Source organism: Mesoplodon densirostris, chromosome 1, assembly GCF_025265405.1.
Source record: "Mesoplodon densirostris isolate mMesDen1 chromosome 1, mMesDen1 primary haplotype, whole genome shotgun sequence".
Lineage (NCBI taxonomy): Eukaryota > Metazoa > Chordata > Mammalia > Artiodactyla > Ziphiidae > Mesoplodon > Mesoplodon densirostris.
The window spans coordinates 142569770-142594077 of NC_082661.1; the positions used below are offsets into that span (position 1 = coordinate 142569770).

The 24308-nt window shown below is 38.1% G+C and overlaps 2 protein-coding genes across 4 annotated transcripts in view; one reads left to right on the forward strand and one right to left on the reverse strand.

The window, feature by feature from the left end:
- Window positions 1-4761, forward strand: part of IGFBP7 (insulin like growth factor binding protein 7) — a 78879-nt gene extending 74118 nt beyond the window's left edge. For both annotated transcript variants that reach the window (XM_060109061.1, XM_060109070.1), the window contains 3 exons: window positions 2469-2585; window positions 3264-3390; window positions 4489-4761. In XM_060109061.1, the coding sequence (XP_059965044.1) occupies window positions 2469-2585; window positions 3264-3390; window positions 4489-4508 (264 nt within the window). In that variant the 3' untranslated portion in view covers window positions 4509-4761. The remainder of the gene's footprint in view (window positions 1-2468; window positions 2586-3263; window positions 3391-4488) is intronic.
- The window catches only part of POLR2B (RNA polymerase II subunit B), a 47501-nt gene continuing 27568 nt past the window's right edge, over window positions 4376-24308 (reverse strand). For both annotated transcript variants that reach the window (XM_060109038.1, XM_060109048.1), the window contains exons 15-25: window positions 23303-23501; window positions 22821-22989; window positions 12520-12616; window positions 11307-11401; window positions 10028-10278; window positions 9858-9947; window positions 9168-9275; window positions 8309-8422; window positions 7753-7913; window positions 5427-5622; window positions 4376-4923 (exon numbers count right to left, since the gene is read on the reverse strand). In XM_060109038.1, the coding sequence (XP_059965021.1) occupies window positions 4834-4923; window positions 5427-5622; window positions 7753-7913; window positions 8309-8422; window positions 9168-9275; window positions 9858-9947; window positions 10028-10278; window positions 11307-11401; window positions 12520-12616; window positions 22821-22989; window positions 23303-23501 (1570 nt within the window). In that variant the 3' untranslated portion in view covers window positions 4376-4833. The remainder of the gene's footprint in view (window positions 4924-5426; window positions 5623-7752; window positions 7914-8308; window positions 8423-9167; window positions 9276-9857; window positions 9948-10027; window positions 10279-11306; window positions 11402-12519; window positions 12617-22820; window positions 22990-23302; window positions 23502-24308) is intronic.

A 24308-nucleotide genomic window follows, 5' to 3' on the forward strand; every position in this document is an offset into this window, starting at 1 on the left:
ATAGAATTCTGAAACTTCACCAAAAAGGCACAGCAAACATGTTCTAAGCTGCATAAATGACCCCTGCAATTCAGTGAATGCTTAAGGTTTATCAATCTGTAGCAATCAGACTAATGCATCCTGTTTCTGTAGTCATTGGCACCTTTTTCTTAGTTATTGCTTGCTGCAGCTAAAACACAACCAGAGAGGGCTGAGATGATCCTGGGTCTCCCTCCCTCACCTAGTTGAGGCTCCATGGTGAGCAGTGACTTCTAGGCAGTTTTTTCCACCCTACAAACTTCCAGCCCATTGCACATCTGTAGAATTGTTATTAGAAATCACTTTTCTCAGCTCAGCCTGCATCTTTTTTCTCAAACCAAAAATGTATTTATCAACAAACTCCCCTTACATAAGTAAGGCAGTAGTTTGCCGTATAAAAATTTGCCACGTAAAAATTCTTTGCACTTCTGTATGTTTTCTACATGATATAAAACTTTTTACAATATGTTCATTAAAATGAGTTCTGTTGAATATAAGCATTCATTTTCCAATCAGATACTTAACAAGAACAGTTTCTTGGCACACAGTGGGTCAGGTTAATTGGTACAGAATGCTCTTTACTGAGAGCTACATGAGCTGAGGAGCAACAGCTCAGCTGCTAAGATTCACTATTTCAACACAGTAGTGTTTTTCTGCTTTGGTCACATACAAAACCCTTAAAGAATTCTGAAATTCAATATATAAAGACCAGAAACATATTACTTTAGCCACTGAATCAAATTAATACTTAAAACCATTATTTTAAAAAAAGAGAAATACCAAAACCATTATTTAAAACCGTTTTTAAGTAAGTGTTTCAAGATCTGCACTAGTATAAACCATTTCTTCCAGCTTGGAACTTGGGAACTGAAGGAAAAAGATGCCTATTGAGTTTATCTGTTTTGTCTTTATAACATTCATATGAGAAAAACACTGAGATACCTGGTTTTCTCTCACTAATAGTGGCAATATGGGGAAATCTCAGGGAAAAAAAGAAAAGCAAACAGGCGAAAACCAGGCATTCCAAATCAGTAATGTTAGGTATTTTTTATAGAGTACAAGTTGGCCTAGATTCCATATGGTCTGCAGAGTGCCAATCCTGGTGTCATGAAGCAGAAAAAATAAAGGGTGGGCTTGATGCTGAGACAACAGCTTAGTAACAGCATGTGGTGGCAGTGGGCTCACAAGAGAAGCAACTCTGATGTAAAGTGTCAAAAAAAAAATTGGATACTATGATCTAACTCAAGATTTGCTTAATTATGAAAGAAAATGAAAACTACCTATTTGAGACTGTAAATCCTTTTTTCTAATTACAAAGGTAATATCAATAAACATCAACCTAACCCTTGAAGGCTGGGATGGAATAAACAAACATTGCTTCATGTATTCTTTGATATATATTTTTAAACCCATCATTATCACAAGCCTTAAAATAGTTATACTGTGACTCAGCAATTCCACTTCTAGAAATTTATGCTAAATGTATATGTATGGAGGGGTTACAGGTAAATCTTACTCTTCTGTGAATTTTTATACATTTTCCAAAGTTTATATAAGGAACACAGTTTACCTTTTTATGCTTTTTTTTTTTTTTGCGGTACGCGGGCCTCTCACTGCTGTGGCCTCTCCCGTTGCGGAGCACAGGCTCCGGACACGCAGGCTCAGCGGCCATGGCCCACAGGCCCAGACCAGGGCACGAACCCGTGTCCCCTGCATCGGCAGGTGTACTCCCAACCACTGCGCCACCAGGGAAGCCCAGTTTACCTTTAAGTAGGACAGTATTCTCTAGTGGCCTCAAGCCAAGGGAACCCAGTTTCTTCTTACTTCATCTTTCTGAATCTCATCATGATATGCACAGGGATAGCAAGTTTTGTCATAAGAGAACAACGACAGCAGCTTGTACTTGACAGGTGTTTTTGCTCTCAGGTCTTTAGTAAATCATGTGATGAACCCTTAGCCCTCAGAACAAAGTAATGGTATTGGCTTTGGACTCAACCTGTTATTTTCCATTGATGAGGCTGTTGCAGGAAGAGTCCCAAGAGTTGAGCTCTTACACAAGGTCCCAAGTATCAAACCTAGGACTCGGTGACAGTTTATCAAAATGGCATATGGCAAATAAGACCCAACATTGAGAAGCAGAACTTACAAGGGCATGCGTTAATGATGGTAGCCAGTGGCAGGAAAGTGTGACAGTCTGTATTCCCCAAACATGCAGAAAAATACATTAATTCAAAATATACAAGCTTAGAGGGAAACTGACAGGAAGAAGTAAAAAAAAGAATGTATATTTTACATAAGTATTCAGGAAAGGGTAATATGGAAATTGCTGGGTTTAATCCAGTTAGGAAGTCTGATGTATACCCTGTGTAATTCTAGGAATGTTGACCACTTTCAAGTTGATTCAGTGCAGAGAACTCAGACTATATCCCACCCCCCCTTTTTTTTTGCAGGTTAAAAGGGGTCACTATGGAGTTCAAAGAACAGAACTCTTGCCTGGTGACCGAGACAACCTGGCCATTCAGACCCGGGGTGGCCCAGAAAAGCATGAAGTAACTGGCTGGGTGCTGGTGAGTACCAAGAGCTAGCAAGGATTTCACTCTTAGGAATAGACACAGCAAACCAAAGGTGCCTGATGTACTGCCAGGCTCAAAGTATTCATCTGCCCTTCCACATCTCTTTAGAACAGCCTTACCACGAGCTGCTGTTTCTCTTTCAAAGGAAACTAAAAAAAAAAAAAACCAAAAAAACCCAAAAACAAACAGCTGGGGTTTATTAGGATGTTTTGGAAACCACCAAAAACTAAGTGAGAACCAACTTTTTTTTCCCCCTTAGAGTTCAAAGCAAAATCCTCAAAGGGAACTAATGACCCAAGCATTATTTTAATCAATTATTATTTTACTTGACCTCTGACAGCCATGGACACGCATGGATAGTACTTAGATCACATACCCTACACCAAGGTCTCCCTCAAACGAGGATATGTGCACCTATCCTGTTTTTAACCTACGCAATGTGACCTAAAGTTGTCCATGACAACTTTACCTCATAGTAGGAATCCTCCTGACAGACCAAATATGATAGCTATATAATTACTCCTAACACAAGACTTGCACTGTTTCTAGCAGTAGAAATTTGCTATGAAACCCCTGGTCATGTTAGGAAACTTATGAAATAATGACCTAATTGAAGCCACAGGAGAAAAGTTCACTGCCATAGAGAAACTAAAGATCCTTTTTCTTTCACAGGTATCTCCTCTTAGTAAGGAAGATGCCGGAGAATATGAGTGCCATGCATCCAATTCCCAAGGACAGGCTTCGGCATCAGCAAAAATTACAGTGGTTGACGCCTTACATGAAATACCAGTGAAAAAAGGTAGGTAATAAATCTCATAACCATTTAAAAATGACTAGTGCTTTTGTTTAATAAAGGACAGAACCAAGTATGAAAGTATCAGACATAGCTCTTAATGAAATTCTGTGATGTTAGGAACCCACAAGGGAAGGGCATTAAGTATGTAATCAAAATGTAGAGTGCATGGCTCCAAAAGAACATTCAGTGGTTGATGGAATGCTATTATTATGACTCAGATGCTTTCACTTTATCTTACACATAAGAGTCAAACCTGATTGGAATGGTTTATATTTCCCATAACTTTCTATCTATCTTCACAGCATTTTCCTTGGTGTTGTGACTATTATATTAAATTCCCATTTAAAAGGAAATTATTGTAGACAATTCTGGTCCTTCACTTTGAGCTTTTCTAAGAAAAAACCAGAAAGAGTATATTGGCAAGTACTCAATTCTGTTCTGCCTCTATCCACTTCACTGTCAAAAGCTTCCTCTTAAGCATCCATCCTGGCGGTATGAGAGTAATGCTACTTTACATTTATATAGTTCTATTAGACTGATGTCTGAATTGGTTTTTCCTTAAGCCAAAAATAACGAAAATTACTGTCAGCATTTGTCAAAACCATTCCACTGTGTGGATCACTCAGCTGTGGTACGAAAAGAAGAAATACCAAGTAAAGATGTGTTTGGTCAGAGTCTCTTTAGCCAAGATGTGTAAAGTCAAGTGATGAAACAGAGCAGTAGCTAAGAGTCATGTGTTTGAGTCTCAGCTCTGCCACTAATTATTCCATTTTAAATTCTGAATGAGAACTGGATGACAAAGGAAAGTTCCTTGGCCTCTCTGGATCTCACCTTGCTCATCTGTGAAACATGCTTCTCCCAGTTCTATAGTAAGGTCTGTCGCTTACAGATAGACAAGTACAACAAAATCACCTTCCACATCTAAAATCATATGGCTCAAATTCCAAAAAGCATTCCCACCATATCATTTATAGTTACTCACACATCCTTTATCCCACATTTTAACAACTTCATTTATTTGGAAACACTAAACTGCCTCAAAATTAGAAAGTCAACCATGTCCATATATGTAACTAATTTTTATCTTTTCTTTTTAAACAGGTGAAGGTGCTGAGCTGTAAACCTGCAGAATATATTAATCTGCATAGCTAAAAGTAGTCTGGGTAACTACAACCCCTGTTCTTGCCTAATAACCAGTTTCTTTTCATCCAGTCCACTAACAAACACTTTAGTTATATTCACTGGTTTTACACCATGAAATATAAAATAAAGATAACACATCAAGACTGTCTACAAAAATTGTCTATTTACAGAAGAAAAGCATGCATATCATTAAACAAAACAAATAAAATGCTTTTTTTCATAGTACAAGTACATTTTTGTTGTTTTAAAATTTTTTTAAAGCTGTATCATCATAGAAACAAGACACAAAGATTTTTAAAAGAGCTAAACACTCATCATTCGAGGTGCAATACTCATAGACATGAGTTCCTGAAACAACAGCTTGCATGCATAAGGCATTCGCACCAAAGAGATCTGGGGGAGAGAAAAAAAAAAGGTAATTAGCAAAGCTGTATTGAAGGGACCCCACTTCCCTACCCCAGAAAAAGCTAAAGACTTGGTACTGGAGGTGATGAACAAATGAGGCTGATAACACTCATCCTACCTTAGCCTTTGGTGGCTCTTCTCCTAAAAGGCTTTGGTATTCTGCCCTTTCTGCCAGATATAATTTATATTCACCCTTCTCAATTAAAAGGTTTAACAAAACTCATTGTTTAAAATTCCTTGTACAAGGCCTTATTATTTCCAAAAGATGAACAGCTTAGCTTAGAGAAATTACCACACTAAAACTTAAACTAGTTTTTAGAAAAACAGAATTGTTACCTTTTTCCTCATTTAAAACTAGGAATCTTATAGAAGCATGCTATCAAAATTGTGAAAATGCCAATCTGTTCCACCACACTAAATCTGCCTGGATGATTAGGCCAACGTGGTTATATCCTAAACAGATATCAACTGCCAGTAAGGTCTGCACCTACCTGGGTTTTATTTCGGCAGCCCCTGCATTCATATGTATGGGTCCTGGTGTTAGCGATCGCCATTATTCCACAAAGATTGCAAACATGAACCTGATATGGATCTGATGCCTCAAACAATCTTTCCCTTAAAAACTGGGCTGCTCCGTGGGCAATCTGACAATCTCGTTCCATTTCTCCAAAACGCAGGCCACCATCACTGTCATGGAAAAAACAACAGACTATTTTGTACTGATTTTCTATTATCATAAAGAATATTAGAAAGAAAGAGAACTAGACTCCGATTTTTCTACTCTTGCATTCTCTCTACATGGTGGGGAGGTTGAGAAGTCTATCAACTATTTGGTGTGCATTAATTAGAAGGTCCCCAGAGTAAACACATAAGATTCTCAAGTATAGCATATACTTTTCCAAATAAAATACAATGAAGTACAAAATAAAATCTCATCAGACTATCATTTAACTTACTAGAATTCACCTCTATACTAAAAAATGAATAATAAAAAAGTCAATCTAAATAAAGCAGCTTCTCCATGAAAGAGACTCCCAGGCAATCAAACCTGAAATGATAAATGCATGTCGGCAAAAGTGATGGAAAGAACAGGTGACTAGTCACAGGTTTCCCCACATGTAAGTGAAATGCACTGTTCCGATGGCCAGGCAAGTGGATGGTGATGGCTTCCTTAACATTCTTAATATACAAAATACATAAGATCAATGAGCTTCTAATGATATTACCAAAAACAAAACATTTGGTCAGCTTTGGAGGATTCTAGGCAACCAACGCATCATTTTGAAAATTGGTAAATAAAAGGAAAGAATTAAGCATTTATTTTGCCTTTTAGTATATGAACCATGTCACCAGGTTAGCAGCTGAGGAAACAAAGTTTCTCTCTGAAAGTATTCCAGCTAATAAATGAAGGAATGATAAATTAGAATCTCATCAGTTTGCAAACCTTTAAATAATTAAAGGTTTTACGTAATGATCATTAATAGCTGCTAAAGTCATAAAAGAGACAAGCAGATATTGAAAGTATTTGCCTTTGAAGTATTACTGTAAGAGAACACAAACCCTTCACCTCATCAAGGCTCTAGATCCGATTAGCTATTTGCAAGAAAAATAGGAACACAGAGCCCAGGAATGCAATCAACAAAAATCCAGACTGTGAGAGGGAATTCCTTGGCAGTCCAGTGGTTAGGACTCAGCGCTTTCACTGCTGAGTGAAAATATTTTCCAAATGACCAAATATGATACTACAAAATTACATAAGTATAAAAGATACAAAGTGTAAGGCCAGTGGATTTTAATATAATAAACATAAAAGATTCATCTAAGTGGTTTCAAATTCTGCATCACCAGTAACCTTTAAGAAAGGACAACTTGGACCTCCCTGGTGGTGCAGTAGTTAAGAATCCACCTACCAATGCAGAGGACACGAGTTCGAGCCCTGGTCTGGGAAGATCCCACATGCCGCGGACCAACTAAACCTGTGCGCCACAACTACTGAGCCCACTTGCCTAGAGCCTGTGCTACGCAATAAAGAGAAGCCACTGCAATGAGAAGCCCGCACACCACAACAAAGAGTAGCCCCCGCTCGGAGCAACTAGAGAAAGCCCGCACGAAGCAACGAAGACCCAACGCAGCCAAAAATAAATTTATTTTTAAAAAAAGGACAACTTGTTTTGATGTAGCATCAAAAAAAAAAAAATCCACAATCACCTGACAATTATTAAAATATTCTTCCCTTTCCAACCACACATCTGTGTGAGGTCAGATTTTCCTCATATAGCAACACTTAATTATAAAAAATAAAATCCTGCAATGGGAAGAATGCAGAAGCAGACACAATAATCCAGCTGTCTTCTCACAAACCAGTTCATTAAAAAAGGTTTGCAAAAAGGTAAACCAAAGTCACTCATCACTAAATTTATTTGGAAAATATTTTTCACCTAAAAGGTTACTTATGTTAATGTGTAATGGATTTGTTACTGTTATTTTTTAAGTAAAGTAATAAATATTTTAAACCTTTCTCAGTTTTAATTTCTAACGGGATAAATATCAAAAGATACAGGGACTTCCCTGGTGGCGCAGTGGTTAAGACTCTGTGCTCCCAATGCAGGGGGCCCAGGTCCAATCCCTGGCCAGGGAACTAGATCCCACAACTAAGGAGCCCATGTGCACAACTAAGGAGCCTGCCTACTGCAACTAAGACCCAGTGCAACAACAAAAAAAGATACAACTCCCAGACAAAAGCCTTTGGGGTCCTGGAATCAAGAAATTTGAGAACCATTCCTTTATATAACAATGATGATGATGCAGCTCTCTTACCGAGATCTACCCTCCATGGGCTGCCTATTAAGGATCTGAATAGGTCCCCGAGCACGAGAATGAATCTTGTCATCCACCATGTGCTTCAAACGCTGGTAGTAAGTGGGGCCAATAAAAATTTGTGATGTGATTTTTCGACCAGTGAATCCATTGTATAGGACCTGAAACAGATTTTGAAGCACAGACTTAAAAGTAAACAAGTTCAAAGAATATATGTGCATATACTATATAATTCCATTTCTATAAAAATCAAAACAAAACTATAGTGTAAAGAGAGTAGTCACCTTGCGGGGGGGGGTATGATGGTAGTGAATGGAAGGGGACACAAGGGGGGCATCTAGGCATAAAAGGGTTCTGGTAATTTTCAAGATCTGGGTGCCAGTCACACAGCTGTGTTCACTTTGTGAAAATTCATCAACCTGTACATTTACGGTTTTGCATGCAATTTGAAGTATGTGGTATACTTTAATGAAAAATTTAATTTTTAAAAAAATGAAATTACAAACATACAAAAAAGAATACTCATAACAAATTACCAATGTAAGAGCAAACATACCTCATTTCCTCTGAGATGGTAGCCATAATCAGATAAAAGATTAGAAATCTTCTGTACATTAACAGCATCATTGAATGGAGTGGCATCACCAATTTCACCCTTGTTAGCTGATACCTTTAAAACGAAAAGTCATCTCTAAAAGGCTGCTTCCTTCTGTCACCCTTTCGAAGTCTATGTCAATACAAATATATTCAATAAAAAAAAAAGATCCTTTCTGGAAAGGAAGATTTTGAACTTAAGATTAAGGATTAACTTAAATATCTATATTATGGAAAGCTGTAATACAGTAAGGTTCATTTTATTAGCATTTTACATAAAATATAACAAACTAATTTACCTAAAAAATAAAAACAACTCAATTATAAGCCTTCAAGTAGGAAGCTCTCTGTGAGACCAGATACAAAAAGAGTGAGACTCCCAAGTACTTCCTACGACTCAAGGAGAATGACATTTTAATGCCCTAAAACCAAGCCATCCATGTGTTAGGCTGTAGCCACTCTGCCTTAATAAGATACTTAAAAATAGAAAAACCTCCACTGAAAGATGCATGCGTAGCTAATAGTATAGCTATAAAACCATTAGGTTCACACTGAACTAACTACCATTTATAGAAAAGAACCAGTCAAAAGAATAACCATATATACAAGTAAAGACTGGATGTCGTAAATTTTGCAAAACTTCTCAGTCATAACTTTGCAAAGTTTGGCAAAAAAAGACATAATCAAACCAATTTAAAAGCAGGAAAGTTAAGTGTCATATTGGCTTTTTCCAAAGTACCCTGGCTCAAATGAAAGAAATGACCTAACATTTCGGAAGAAACATCAATTTTGAACCTATATTTTTAAAGAAAACCTCTTACCTTCCCTTGAAGACATTCAATCAAGTGACCAATAGTCATACGAGAGGGAATGGCATGGGGATTTATGATGATATCGGGGGTGATACCTTCGCAGGTGAAAGGCATATCCTATAAGGGAATTTTTTTAAAAACACTTAAAAAAACTTAAATCTCTTAGCTAGAGAACTAGAACTCCCGCTCATCTAAACTTTTCTATGTCCTAAATTCTGTTCAACGTAGTGTGTTCACCTACTTATTCAACACTAAAATTAGGGCTTCCCTGGTGGCGTAGTGGTTAAGAATCCGCCTGTCAATGCAGGGGACACGGGTTCGAGCCCTGGTCCGGGAAGATCCCACATGCCGTGGAGCAACTAAGCCCATGCACCACAACTACTGAGCCTGCACTCTAGAGCCCATGAACCACAACTATGGAGCCCACGAGCCACGACTACTGAAGCCTGTATGCCTAGAGCCCATGCACCACAACGAAGAGCAGCCCCCGCTCACCACAACTAGAGAAAGCCCACACACAGCAATGAAGACCCAATGCAGCCATAAATAAATAAATAATTAAAATCTAAAAAAAAAAAAAAAAACCACTAAAATTAAAAGTCAAGCCTTTACTGCCTCTGGGCTCTTAAGTTAAAGAACATTTTGATTTAATAAAATGTTCAACAAAACTTTGGGTTAGAGGTGATAAAAGATACCTACCTCTTGTCTATACTGAATACCACAAGTACCCTTTTGACCATGTCGACTAGCAAATTTGTCTCCAATCTGTGGAATTCTAACAGAGCGTACCTGAATTCACACAAAAATAGGTTAGTTAAGTCATTCTGGTTTACTTTCTATAAATAGCAATATGACAAAGCTATACTCACCCTTATTTTACAAAATTTATATCCTTCTTGGTTGAGAGTTACCATAACCTGATCCACAATGCCCGTCTCACTAGTCCTGAGAAACGTGCTACAGTCTCTCTTAGTATACCGTCTATTAGTGCCCTCCAATTCATCTTCATTTTCAGGCAACGTGACTGTTTTGCCTATAATAACATCATCTCCTGATACACGAACCCCAGGAGCTATCAAACCATCATCATCCAGCTTGTCATAAATAGCATGCCTCATACCTGAGAAGAAAGAGACAGAATTTTCTGAAATGGTAATACCATAAAGAAAAGTATTTAAAATGTCCCATAATACCCCTCCCCAAAAGATTAAAAACCAAATATATAAATCAGTTTAAAGTCAGAGAGAAGTTCATAGGAATCTCTAACATGTGTAGTAATGTGCCCTTATTCCAAATACTACAAACTTCTGAACTCGGTAAAAAAGCACTGGACTGATTCAGATTCTCCATTTGCTAAGTGACTTTGGATAAGTGTGTTGCCATCTTCTGATCTCTATATTGCATAAGGAAGAGTATCTATGTCCTCTACATATAATTTCCAACAGAAAGTTTGAATTTAATCTTCTATAATCTTAACTCCACTGAACATCAATTCACTACCACAGAGAGCCACCCACAGGAAATGGAGTAATAGGAAGATATCTAAGGAAAAAAGAAAACATTTTGCTTCATGCAATACTATTAAAAGCCAAAACTGTAGGAGAGATAACCCTTTTCCCTGGGATATCCCATCCATCCCACTTTATACAGCTTTTAAATGTCTGTAAAAATAATAACTAGAAAATAAGTTTTGAGTTTTCCAGAGGAAACAGAAAGTTCTAGGTATCCTCTCATTAGTTATTTGTTAAATACATACAAATATTGTGGCTAGACAAACACTATGGTCACACCACAATGTGAAGAGGAGAGGAAGTTCCCATGCAAATAGATAAACTGAGGGACAGGACACAGTACAAGTGAGAATGGGGCTGAGGCGTGTCCCATGAAATTACATGACCTCTCTGATTTCCTAAATCCCCTCCTCAATGCAAGACCTAGCAGAATGGAAGGACTATAGCAAGTCCACTCCTAGGTGCAAAGACTTCTGGCAAATATACCTATTTCCTTAATATAAGCTCTAAGAATAATAAGAAAACATACTCCCACATGGCAAAAAGAAAGGGGGGTGGCCAAAACCAAAAAAATTAATCAGGAAAACCATGGTAAGCTAACTTTGAATTCCATAATTTCAATGTCAGTATTGCTTACCCTGGCAAGTTTCACGTGTAGGCTTCTCAAAAACTTCTTCTTGATCAAACCCTTTTTTAGACTCCTGTTCTTTGTATGATCGATAGAAAACAGACCTAAAAACACATGGTTCTAAAGTTAACTTCTATTTTCCTTTAATAATAGGGCTTAGAACATACCAATAAATTTTACTTAATTGATATGTGGTAATTTAAACCATGGCAATTTAAACCATGAATCTGGGACAAGAGTTAACTGTATTAAGGGTCAAAGTTAAGCCTTAAGAGCTATTACACAGGCCACACATGTAGCATTTGACCCATAACCTTAACACAGCTGGAATTATATGCGAGACCAGGAAGGACTAATGTCACTGAGTCCAACCTCCTACCCAAAATAAGAATCCCTCCCATAATAACCCTCAGAGATGGTCACCCAGGATCTGTCCCAATATTTCTAGTGAGAAGTTTATGATATTAAGCTATAACGTCCACCTCTGGTCTTAGTGCCTATCCTCTGAAAACTATACAGAAAAAAAAAAATCCATCCTCTCTTCTTAACTCCCAGTTTTTTAACCAACTTTCACATATCATGGATTTGAGATTAATGTTTGACAATAAAATAATCAAACTGAAGAATAGAAAATAAGATTGAAAAAGAAAATATACTATAATTTTAACAGTTGTTATTGGGTTGGCCAAAAAGTTCATTCGGGTTTTTCCATAACATCTTACAGAAAAACCCAAATGAACTTTTTAGCCAACCCAATATTCATGAGTCCTAAAACTCTAGGTTTATTTTTACTTTAGACATTTCTATATTATCTAAACACAAACATTTATTTGCTTACAAATAAAGGGGGGCTCAAAATATTAGTAACTGAAAATCCTCAGATACAAGAAGCAGTGTCTTCAGTTGTTCGTGACCATCACCCAGGCCTTCTACTTTCTGGAATAGGGCACTGATTTTACCACACTAACCCCTATATAGGAAACCATACAACAACATGTGCCTGGCAGATATCCACAACATTTCATGAATGGAGGCAGAAGATTAAATATCCTAACAGAAAAATTTCTCTGCTGTCAGATCAAAATTTCTTCCGGACTGACATTCAAAACCCCCAAAAGTTTGGAAACACACAATTCGCACCTATTTTTAAAGAATTTTTTAAAAATAAAATATTAATATTTCCACCATATGTGTATTTTGACAACTTTTATAAATAGCTGACCTGAAAAAGCCTCGGTCTACAGCTGAACGATTCATGATAACAGAGTCTTCTTGATTATATCCAGTGTATGATGCAATGGCCACAATTGAGTTGATACCTGCAGTGCATTTAAGAGAAAACATTAAAGCACAATATGAGAAACAAAGAAAAATTACCCCTTTCTTTTAAATCAATTTTATTTAATCATATTTGCCTCAAATGTTTTCACCGTGGTAAATGTCAAAGTCTACTCCTCCTGGAATAGGAATCTGTGAGACAGCTACTCTGATGGCTAAATGTTTGATATAAGCAAGTTTTTAATATAAACAATCTTATTTAGTTGCTGCTGCCAAAACTTTTTTTTTTTTAAGTCATAGTTAAGGCAGATGTGTTGGTTTTTTTTTTGCGGTACGCGGGCCTCTCACCGCTGTGGCCTCTCCTGTTGCAGAGCACAGGCTCCAGACGCGCAGGCCCAGCGGCCACGGCCCACGGGCCCAGCCACTCCACGGCACGCGGGATCCTCCCGGACCTGGGCACGAACCCGCGTCCCCTGCACCGGCAGGCGGACTCTCAACCACTGCGCCACCAGGGAAGCCCCTGCCAAAACTATTTTTGATGGGACCATAAAGATTTAAAGTATCAAGTACTGATAAACAAAATTGATAAACCTTTAGCTACACTCATCAAGAAAAAAAGGGAGAGGGCTCAAATCAACAAAATCAGAAATGAAACAGAAGTTACAACTGACACCACAGAAATACAAAGGATCATAAGAGACTACTACAAACAACTATATGCCAATAAAATGGACAACCTAGAAGAAATGGACAAATTCTTGGAAAAGTACAATCTCCCAAGACTGAACCAGGAAGGAATAGAAAATATGAACAGGCCAATCACAAGCACTGAAATTGAAACTGTGAATTTAAAAACTTCCAACAAAAGTCCAGGACCAGATGGCTTCACGGGCAAATTCTATCAAACATTGAGAGAATTAACACCTATCCTTCTGAAACTATTCCAAAAAACTGCAGAGGAAGGAACATTCCTAAACTCATTCTATGAGGCCACCATCACCCTGATACCAAAACCAGACAAAGATACCACAAAAAAAAAGGATCACACACCATGATCAAATGGTATTTATCCCAGGGATGCAAGGATTTTTCAATCAGTGTGATACACCACATTAACAAACTGAAGAATAAAAACCATATGGTCAACTCAATACATGCAGAAAAAGCTTTTGACAAAATTCAACACCCATTTATGACAAAAAATCTCCAGAAAGTGGGCATAGAGGGAACCTACCTCAACATAATAAAGGTCATATATGACAAACCCACAGCTCGCATCATACTCAACAGTAAAAAGCTGAAAGCATTTCCTCTAAGATCAGGAACAAGACAAGGATGTCCACTCTCACCACTTTTATTCAACATAGTTCTGGAAGTCCTAGCCATTGGCACTCAGAAAAGAAAAAGAAAGAAAAGGAATCCAAATCGGTAAAGAAGTAAAGCTGTCACTGTTTGCAGATGACGTGATACTATACACAAAAAATCCTGAAGATGCTACCAGAAAACTTACTAGAGCTCATGAATGAATTCAGTATAGTTGCAGGATACAAAATTAATACACAGAAATCTCTTGCTTTTCTATACACTAACAACAAAAGATCAGAAAGAGAAATTAAGGAAACAATCCCAATAACCATCGCATCAAAAAGAATAAAATACCTAGGAATAATCCTACCTAAGGAGGCAAGAGACCTGTAGTCTGAAAACTATATGACACTGATGAAAGAAATCAAAAATGACACAAACAGATGGAAAGATATACCATGTTCTTGGATTGGAAGAATCAATTGTTGTCAAAATGACTATACCACCCAAGGCAATCTACAGATTCGATGCAATCCCTATCAAATTACCAATGGCATTTTCCACAGAACTAGAACGAAAAATTTTTAAATTTGTAATGGAAATTCAAAAGACCCCAAAGCAATCCTGAGAAAGAAAAATAGAGCTGGAGGAATCAGGTTCCCTGGCTTCAGACTATACTACAAAGCTACAGTCATAAAAAGAGTATGGTACTGGCACAAAAACAGAAATATAGATTAATGGAACATGATAGAAAGCCCAGAAATAAACCCACACACCTACGGTCAATTAATCTACGAAGGAGGCAAGAATATAGTGGAGAAAAGACAGTCTCTTCAATAAGTGGTGCTGGGAAAACTGGACAGCTATATGTTAAACAATGAAATTAGAACATTCTCTAACACCATACACAAAAATAAACTCAAAATGGATTAAAGACCTAAACGTAAGACTGGACACTATAAAACTCTTAGAGGAAAACATAGGCAGAACACTTTGACATAAATCGAAGCAATATCTTTTTGGATCCACCTCCTAGAATAATAGAAATAAAAACAAATAAATGGGATCTAATTAAACTTAAAAGCTTTTGCACAGAAAAGGAAACCATAAGCAAAATGAAAAGACAATCCACAGCATGGGAGAAAATGTTTGCAAACCAACTGACTGACAAGGGATAAATTTCCAAAATATACAAACAGCTCATGCAGCTCAACATCAAAAAACAAACAACCCAATCAAAAAATGGGCAGAAGATCTAAACAGACATTTCTCCAAAGAGGACATACAGATGGTCAACAAACACATGAAAAGATGCTCAACATCACTAATTATCAGAGAAATGCAAATTAAAACTACAATGAGGTATCACCTCACACCGGTCAGAATGGCCATCATCAAAAAATCTACAAACAATAAATGCTGAAGAGGGCATGGAGGAAAGGGAACCCTCATGCCTTGTTGGTGGGAATGTAAATTGATACAGCCACTGTGGAGAACAGTATGGAGATTCCTTAAAAAATGAAAAACAGAGCTACCATATGACCCACCAATCCCACTACTGGGCATATACCCAGAGAAAACCATAATTCAAAAAGACACATGCACCCCAACGTTCACTGCAGCACTATTTACAATAGCCAGGCATGGAAGCAACCTAAATGTCCATCGATAGAGGAATGGATAAAGAAGATGTGGTACATATATACAATGGAATATTACTCGGCCATAAAAAAAGAATGAAATAATGCCATTTGCAGCAACATGGATGGACCTAGAGATTATCATACTAAGTGAAGTAAGAAAGAGGAAGACACATATTATATGATATTTGGAATATATGTGGAATCTAAAAAAAATGATACAAATGAACTTTTTTACAAATCAGAAACAGGTTCACAGACTTCGAAAACAAACTTACGGTTAACCAAAGGGGAAGGGTTGGGGGGAGGGATAAATTAGGAGTTTGGGATCAACAAGGATCTACTGTATAGCACAGGGAACTCTACTCAATATTCTGTAATAACCTATATGGGAAAAGAATCTGAAAAAGAACAGATATGTATATATGTATAACTGAATCACTTTGCTGTACCCCTGAAACTAACACAATATTGTAAATCAACTACAATATAAAATTAAAATTATATTTAAATAAAGTAACAAGTATTAAAGAAGAAAAAAAGTTGAAAACTCTATAAACTAGTAGATTGCAATATAAGAAATGACTGTTGAATGTGAGTGGGGTTTCTTTTTTTTTTAAGATTTATTATTTTTTTATTTTATTTTTGGCTACACCAGGTCTTAGTTGCGGCATGCGGGATCTTCCGTTGCGGCGTGCGGGCTTCTCTAGTTGTGGCATGGTTTTCTCTTCTCTAGTTGTGGCGCACAGGCTCCACGGTGCATGGGCGCTATAGTTGTGGCGCACGGGCTCCAGAACACATGGGCTCTGTAGTTTTGCAGCACGTGGGCTCTAGTTGAGGCGTGCGAGTTCAGTAGATATGGCATGCAGGCTTAGTTGCCCTGCGGCATGTGGGATCTTAGTTCCCTGACCAGGGAGTCCCCTGCATTGTAGGGCGGTTTCTTTACCACTGGACCACCAGGGAAGTCCCTGAGTGGGGTTTGAATGAACATAATTCATATATACATGAATCATCAGATTTTCCAAAAACTGAAACACACTCAACTCTAAAGCTACAGTAACATAATATCTTGATCTAAGTATTTCAAATGTGGAGTAAAAACTATGACTATGGAATACAAAGGAACCAAAATCTGGATGACTGTTTTGGTTATCTAAGTTCTGAATAAACTGTTTATATTTGCTTCCTTAAAGCTAAATTCAACTTTCAAAACACAACCCACCCTTCAAGAGGAGACACACCATTCATTCACACTTTTATGTGTACAGCAGGGATACAAACGTTTTCATAAGCGGAGTGCAGGTAAGGGGTGGCAGCACTGCTGGTCTGAATCTGGGTCACTAAAGACACACTCCTCTCCAAGTCTCTGATTCTCAGTAATTCCCAACCCAAGGTAGGAATAGATTTGTAGAAAGAGATACACACAAACAGCAGGCCCTCCTCCCTACCACATTTGCTCCTCCTTAACAACTACATTTCTATGGCCCGCTGTGCCATAGAAAGCTTTCCACTAGCTATTTTAAATGCACTGATCATAACATTTTAAAAAATAAATTCACACTAAAGCTTAGATTTCAAGCTTTTCTTGAAAAATCAGGTCTGGCATCACTGGGTCTGCACGTACACATCACAACCACAGCTGAAGGTGAATAGTGCTAACCTCAGCAAAAAGGCAAACCTCTCTTCAGCTCCACCTACTCACCAATCTTGCCTAAGCCTGTATGAATCTGAGACTGCAAGCTCTGTTGAAGAGATAACAAGAAACACTTTGTGCTAAATATAACCTTGATTGCTCTCTAAAGAAGGATCATAGTAACAAGAGGGCATCTGTTGTTCTGGGCACCCTGATGGGTCTGTGTACCTGTATTTGGAGCAGGAAAAACTAAAATGTTCTGCTGGGAGAGGAAGGGGAGTAAGAAATACTCCAAGGGAAAGGCAGTGTCAAGGAAGCTGAGTCCTTCCTGGGAAGGACCAGAGATAAAGCACCCAATAGCAGGGAGCCAAGAAGAGTTTTCAGAGATCAGAAAAGTCAAATAGTCTCTCCTCAGGTGTGCAATGAAAACTCCTGAAATCTAAATTATTTCCTCTAAGGAATCTTTAGTAATATCCACACTAGTCACCACTCTTTTGTGTGGATTGTCTGAGAAAACTAGAAGAATTTTAATTTTCACACACAGTCAAGCTGCATAACGCAGAAAAAGTACATAAAGATGCAGGATCCTGGGCTTCCCTGGTGGCGCAGTGGTTGAGAGTCCGCCTGCCGATGCAGGGGACACAGTTCGTGCCCCGGTCCGGGAAGATCCCACATGCCACGGAGCAGCTGGGCCCATGAACCATGCCCACTGAGCCTGAGCATCTGGAGCCTGTGCTCTGCAACAGGAGAGGTGACAACAGTAAGAGGCCCGTGTACCGCAAAAAAAAAAAAAAAAGATGCAGGATCCTGATGGCAGGGGGGGATCTGAAAAGAGTCGAGAATTTGCAGAAATCCCAGGGTCTTGGGAGATGTGATATGATCCTACTACTAGGGAGCCAGGAGCAGGACATACGTGACATCTGTAATACATGGAATGGGCAAGACTTCCCTAGCACGTCCTCATGTTTCTGTGCAGCGCTATCTATGCCCTCCCTCTTCTCCAGGTGACAGCCTATAGGTGCTCAACTGTCTTGGCCTTTGTGGGGCTTTCCTCCTCTCGGGTGACAATCCCTGGATCGCCCACACTTGCTATATCAACTACAGCCCAGGAGGCAACCCCCTCCATCCTACAACCTTTATCTAAGGTATCTGGGCAAGTCTGAAAGATCAGCTAAATTTAACTAAAAACAGTAAACTTCTGAATTATATGTCTAATATTTTCTTCTTAGCTTAAAAGCCCCAAATCAAGAAACAATGTAGTGAAGAGGAAACAGCACAAGAAAGTGAAATGGGGGGAAGGTGTACATCTGGTCTAAAAGGGAAAAAAAAGAACCAGAGTTTACATTCTGGATTTTCAAATTAAGTTGTATAAACTTTGGGCAAATAACCTTTCTGATCCTGTCACCACATCTGTAAAACAGAGATGATACAACCACCACTATCACTAATCAGCTAACATTTATTTCTCCCTTATTAACTGCTAGGCACTAAGCCATGAGTTTTAAGTGGATTTAACCATTTAATCATCACAAAAGCCTTATGAGGTAGGTATTATTATTATTCTCATTTTGTAGATGAAAAAACATCACAAAGTTTTTATGATGCTTAGAAATAACGTGTAAGGTGCCTTGGGTGGTGGTTCACACAAACTGCTCAATAAATATTAGTAACTTCAAAAAAGTATCTGTGATCTCAAAGACTATAAAATCTAGGATTATAACCCACCTGTCAGCCAGGCTCAAACCCTTTCAGCCATTCTGTCCCCACCTACTTCAAACCTCGGGCTCAGCAGTAAGGAGGCTCTAAGTATCTTGACCCACTTTAAGTCAAGGTGAACTTTTGTCACAAGGATCTTTGCTCCCAGAAGATGTCAACCAAAGAAACAGTACTCTATAGAAATAGGAATGATACTAATCCAAAGACATTCCTTAAGATAACCCTATTAGCCCCTTCCCCTTAGGGCTCAGAATTTGGCCAATGCAGCTGGCAGGTTAGGCAGGGCCAGAGCTAATAATTCAGCCACAATGGTCAGGAGATTGGTTACATCAACAGATTGAGCAAATAACTAAATATACTGAGGACAACAGGAGCCAGGTTTCTCACTGTCAGAGAATGGAATTCTAAAATAAACACTATGGTGTTGTACTGGGATGGGAGATATGGTATTGATATGAACTCATGGTTCTTTAGTATATAGAGATATAAAAATAGATAAAGGTGGGGAGGGGTATATGCATACATATATTTTCCTAGTTCCAACAGCCGAGAGGACCTAGAAATGATGATATTATAATAGCAAAGAGCACACCTACCACCCAGATTTTGGTTTCTACACACTATTCTTTTATCCTAAAAGGAGAAATGACCAAGTCCAAGTTTAGGGGAAGAAAAGCACAAGATGAGGCAAAATGTAAGGAAGTGCTTGAAGAACAATGAGGACCTATCAGGAGTCATCTTGAAGATACTCCCATTGGAAAATCTGGGACAATTTCAGCATCAAACACGGAGGAATGATAAAATTAGAAAATCACCATTTGGCAATAATCACCTGCTAAATTAATGACTGAAAGTGTGACAAGGAATAGCTATTCACATCATCTCAAAGTATCTTTTCACAAAAACTTATTACTTATCTAATAAGTACAAAATAATTATAATTAATAAAAAGTGGAGAAACCTGACAACACCATCTTAATTACATGAAAGAAGTTAAAATTACTAATAATGGGACAGAGATAGCATGTGCTTCCTGATATCATGCCCTAAGAATACAGCACTGCTTCTATGCTAGTACTGCCAAAACTTCATAACCTGAATATAAATCATGGGGAAAGAATAGTCAAACCCAAATTGAGAGATAATGTATAGAGTAACTTGACTGGACTCTTCAAAAATGTGGAGGTCACAGAGACAAGGAAAAACTAAAGAACTGTTCCAGATTAAAGAGACTAAAGAGACATGTACTATCCTGGATTAGACCCTAGACCCATAACGGACATTATGAGGACAACTGGCAAAGTCTGAATTGGGGACTGCTGACTAGATGGGTATCAGTGTTAACCCCCTGATGTTGACGGTTGTACTGTGGATAATGTCTTTTTTAGGAAACATACACTGAAGAATTAAAGAGTGATGTGGGACTTCCCTGGTGGCACAGTGGTTAAGAATCCACCTGCCAATGCAGGGGACACGGGTTCAAGCCTTGGTCCGGGAAGATCCCACATGCCACGGAGCAGAGAAGCCCGTGCGCCACAATTACTGAGCCTGCACTCTAGAGCCCGCGTGCCACAACTACTGAGCCTGCGTGCCACAACTACTGAAGCCTGCGTGCCTAGAACCTGTGCTCCGCAACAAGGGAAGCCACCGCAATGAGAAGCCCACACACCACAACTAGAGAAAGCCCGTGCACAGTAACAAAGACCCAACGCAGCCAAAATAAATAAATAAATAAATTAATTAATTAATTAGTGATGTGGCTTCAGGTCTGTAACTTAACTTTTAAATGGTTCAAGAAGAAAGAGAAAGGGAAAGAATAAGGCAAATGTGGCAAAATGTGAACTAGGAAATCTGGATGAATAGTATATAGGAGTTCTTTGTAACAGTCTTACAACTTTTCTGTAAGCTTGAAACTATCTCAAAATAAAGTTTTTAAAAATATAGATAGATAACAAGATTAAGGCATGAAGCAATAACAGAACTGAAAGGCTTGTAGTCCCTACCAGCCATGCCCTCACCACTTCATATCAGTGCCAAAGGAACATTCTATTTCAAATCCAATCCTTCACCTGTTTCTTTTCTTCTCTAGCCATAAAGAAATTATTATCTAAATGCTGAAGAAAAACACAGCACTGCAAGTATAGCCCAAAGATACCAGCACATTGTAGACAACGTAACAGATTTTGTTTTTCTAGACAATAGTAACCCCTTGTGGAAGACTTTGAAAATAAATCATTCTAACCTCTGAGAATTTGCTATCAAAATGTTAGATCCCCTATTACAGTAAATAATTTAAAGCCACTATTTACAAGGCAAACTTTACTAAACAATGTTATCCACGGTCAAAGCTAAAATTCCGCTAATAATACGGTAAGACAACAACTCTGCCAAAGAACTAAGCTGTCTCCTTTATATTCAACACTGATACCCTTCAGACTTCTCTGCACCATTTTACCCGTTGTCCAGTCTCCTTGAGAATCTCTTCCTGCAACTTCCTGATTCTTCTCCTTATCAGCTACATCTCAAATCTCCTCTCTGGATTTCTTTTCCTGGTGCCTGAAGTTCTGACGGTTTCTGGCTTTATTCTCACTCTGAATTTTCCCTCAGCAATTTCACAGTAATCTATAATTATCATTAATATATCAAAAACTTCACAGCTCTTGATTTGACCTTCTTTCTAACCACATTTGCAACTCACTGTTGGAGGATCATTCCTGAGATGTTTTGGCAGCAACTCAAAATCAGCATGTTGAAAACTGAACTTATTATCTTACATCTAAAACCTCTTCCTTCAATCTAAAAAAGAGTGGATATATGTATAACTGACTCACTGTGCTGTACAGCAGAAACTAACACAACATTGTAAATCAACTATACTCTAATAAAAATTGATTTTAAAAAATAAAGAAAGAAAACCTCTTCTTTCTTCTAACATGCTCCCAATATTATTAATAGTATCTATCTCTTGATCACCCAAGCCAGGAACACCAACAATATTTCTAATTCCTTTCTACCCTCTCTTCATCATTCTACATCCAATAAGTAATCAAGTGTTAATCTTAACAAGTGTATTCCAACAGGTGTCTCAGGCCCTTACACTTTTTCATGTCTTAATAAGGACCTTACCATTTCTCACTTAGACCACTACAAGAACCTCTAAGTTACCTCCCTACTTAATACCGTATCTGACTCTAATCGATCCTTTACGTGACTGCCAGAATTATACTGTAAAATAAATTTGTAACTGTATTACTTCCTTGTTCAAAAGGCTGGATAGGGCTTCCCTGGTGGCGCAGTGGTTAAGAATCTGCCTACCAACGCAGGGGACACAGGTTCGAGCCCTGGTCCAGGAGGACCCCACATGCCGCGGAGCGGCTAGGCCCGTGAGTCATGGCCGCTGAGCCTGCGCATCCGGAGCCTGTGCTCCACAACGGGAGAGGCCACAGCAGTGAGAGGCTCGCATACCGCAAAAAAAAAAAAAAGGCTGGATAGTTCTTCATTCTCCAAATAAAATTCAACCTGCTGTCTCCACACTATGAGACCAAGTATCACTCCCATGCATTTCCACTCAGGCCATATTAAACTGACATAAATACTGACAGTTGCCTTCATGCACCCAGGACCTTGTTCAAACCATCTCTCAAATTCAAATACCCTTTCATCAACTTTACTCTAGTCCAAAATGCTACCTCCCCTATGGAATTGGCTCTAGACTCCAACAGGAATCAATCATTTCTTTCACTCTGCGCTTCCAAAGGAATCTATACCTCCATCATAACACTATACACATATCTACCTTTTTATTGAATTGTGCTCATGTTTTCCCACCACATTATAAATTCTAAGAGAATAGAGACTGTGTCATATGCATTTATTAACCCTCCAAAGAACCCACAAAAGTGTCTTAAGCATGGCAGGATCTTAAAAAATGTAGAACAAAACTGAACATACCTGCTGGCAACTCTCTAAATCGTAGGTATTCCATTGACCGTGTAGTCACAAGTGGTTTTTGAGGATAATAGAGAACATGGGCCAATGTATCCATACGAACATGAAAGTTGGTAATATAAACCCCCATAGCCTGCTTACCCATAGCAGACTGGTATGTGTTTCTAGGGGACTAAAGGTAGAAATGAAAAGCAGAATCGGTGAAACTTTAATTACTTCTAAATAAACAGACTTTACAGGGTACTTCATAAATCAGAAATATGGTTGGTAAAGTTCCTATTCCTTCCGAAAAATAAGTGATAGCCATTTGGAATAATCAATTATGACTCTTAAGAGTCAAACACAAGAATAAGCATATTAAATGCTGTAGTTCATCGTCTTTACACTAAAAGGCTTTTCTTTCAGAAAAAACTACAGACTAATCTCTAATTTTTATTCTGCTTCCCCCAATTCCTCACAAAGCATAGTCAAAAACTGCTACCAACCTGGTTATGATCAGGAAAAGGAATAATAGATGCACAGACACCAAGAATCATTGATGGATGAATCTCACAGTGCGTATATGTGGAACAATAAGCTACTTCTTTCTCCTGTAAATCATCTGGGGTCATTGCGAGCATCACTGTTTCTTCTTCTAGAGTATCAATATATTCTACTACCCCACTGGCCACAAGATCCTGCCAACTAAAAAAGAATTCATTTAATTTCCTTACTTCCTGAACTATTTTAATTAACTAGGCTTCCTACTTAATAAAGAATATTCCTATATCTGTATGCATTCACATAGAAAGGGTCCCAAAATAAGCATATTATTGTTAACAGTGAAAGAAACAAGTTACTGAACAATACACATAAAGTATGGCTCTGTAACTACTGTTAGTTTGTTTTGCTCTGCTCTGATCTAAAGAACCTACTTGTGGGGCTAGGGTGAGTATATAAAAACAAAAATAAGGTCTGGAAGAACAAATACCCCAACTGGTAACAGTATTTACTTCTGAAAAGGAGAGTGTGAATTGGGGGCTTTTATATATTTTTATTACACCTATTTTTTGAATTTTTAACAATAAAAATATATACATTTATATATCACTAATAATAAATTGTAAAAGATTCTTTTTATTAAATTTATTACTATATTGTTCATATTATGTTATACATTGTTTATATCACATCGGTTATTTCTTTTTCTTTTTTTTGGCCACACCACGCGGCATGCAGGATCCTAACTCCCCAACCAGGGATCGAACCCAAGCCCCATGCAGTGAAAGCACAGAGGTTATTTCTTATTAGTAGCAGAGGTAGTCTTTACCATGTCACAAAGACTTTTACGCTTAAATAAAACCCTGAAAGTCTCTTACTTGATAACAAAAATTAAGAAAAAGGAAATGTGACTGCTAATGAGTACAAAGTTTCTTTCCGGGTCAATGAAAATATTCTGGAATTAGATAGTGGTAATGGTTGCACAATCTTGTGACTATACTAAAAACCACC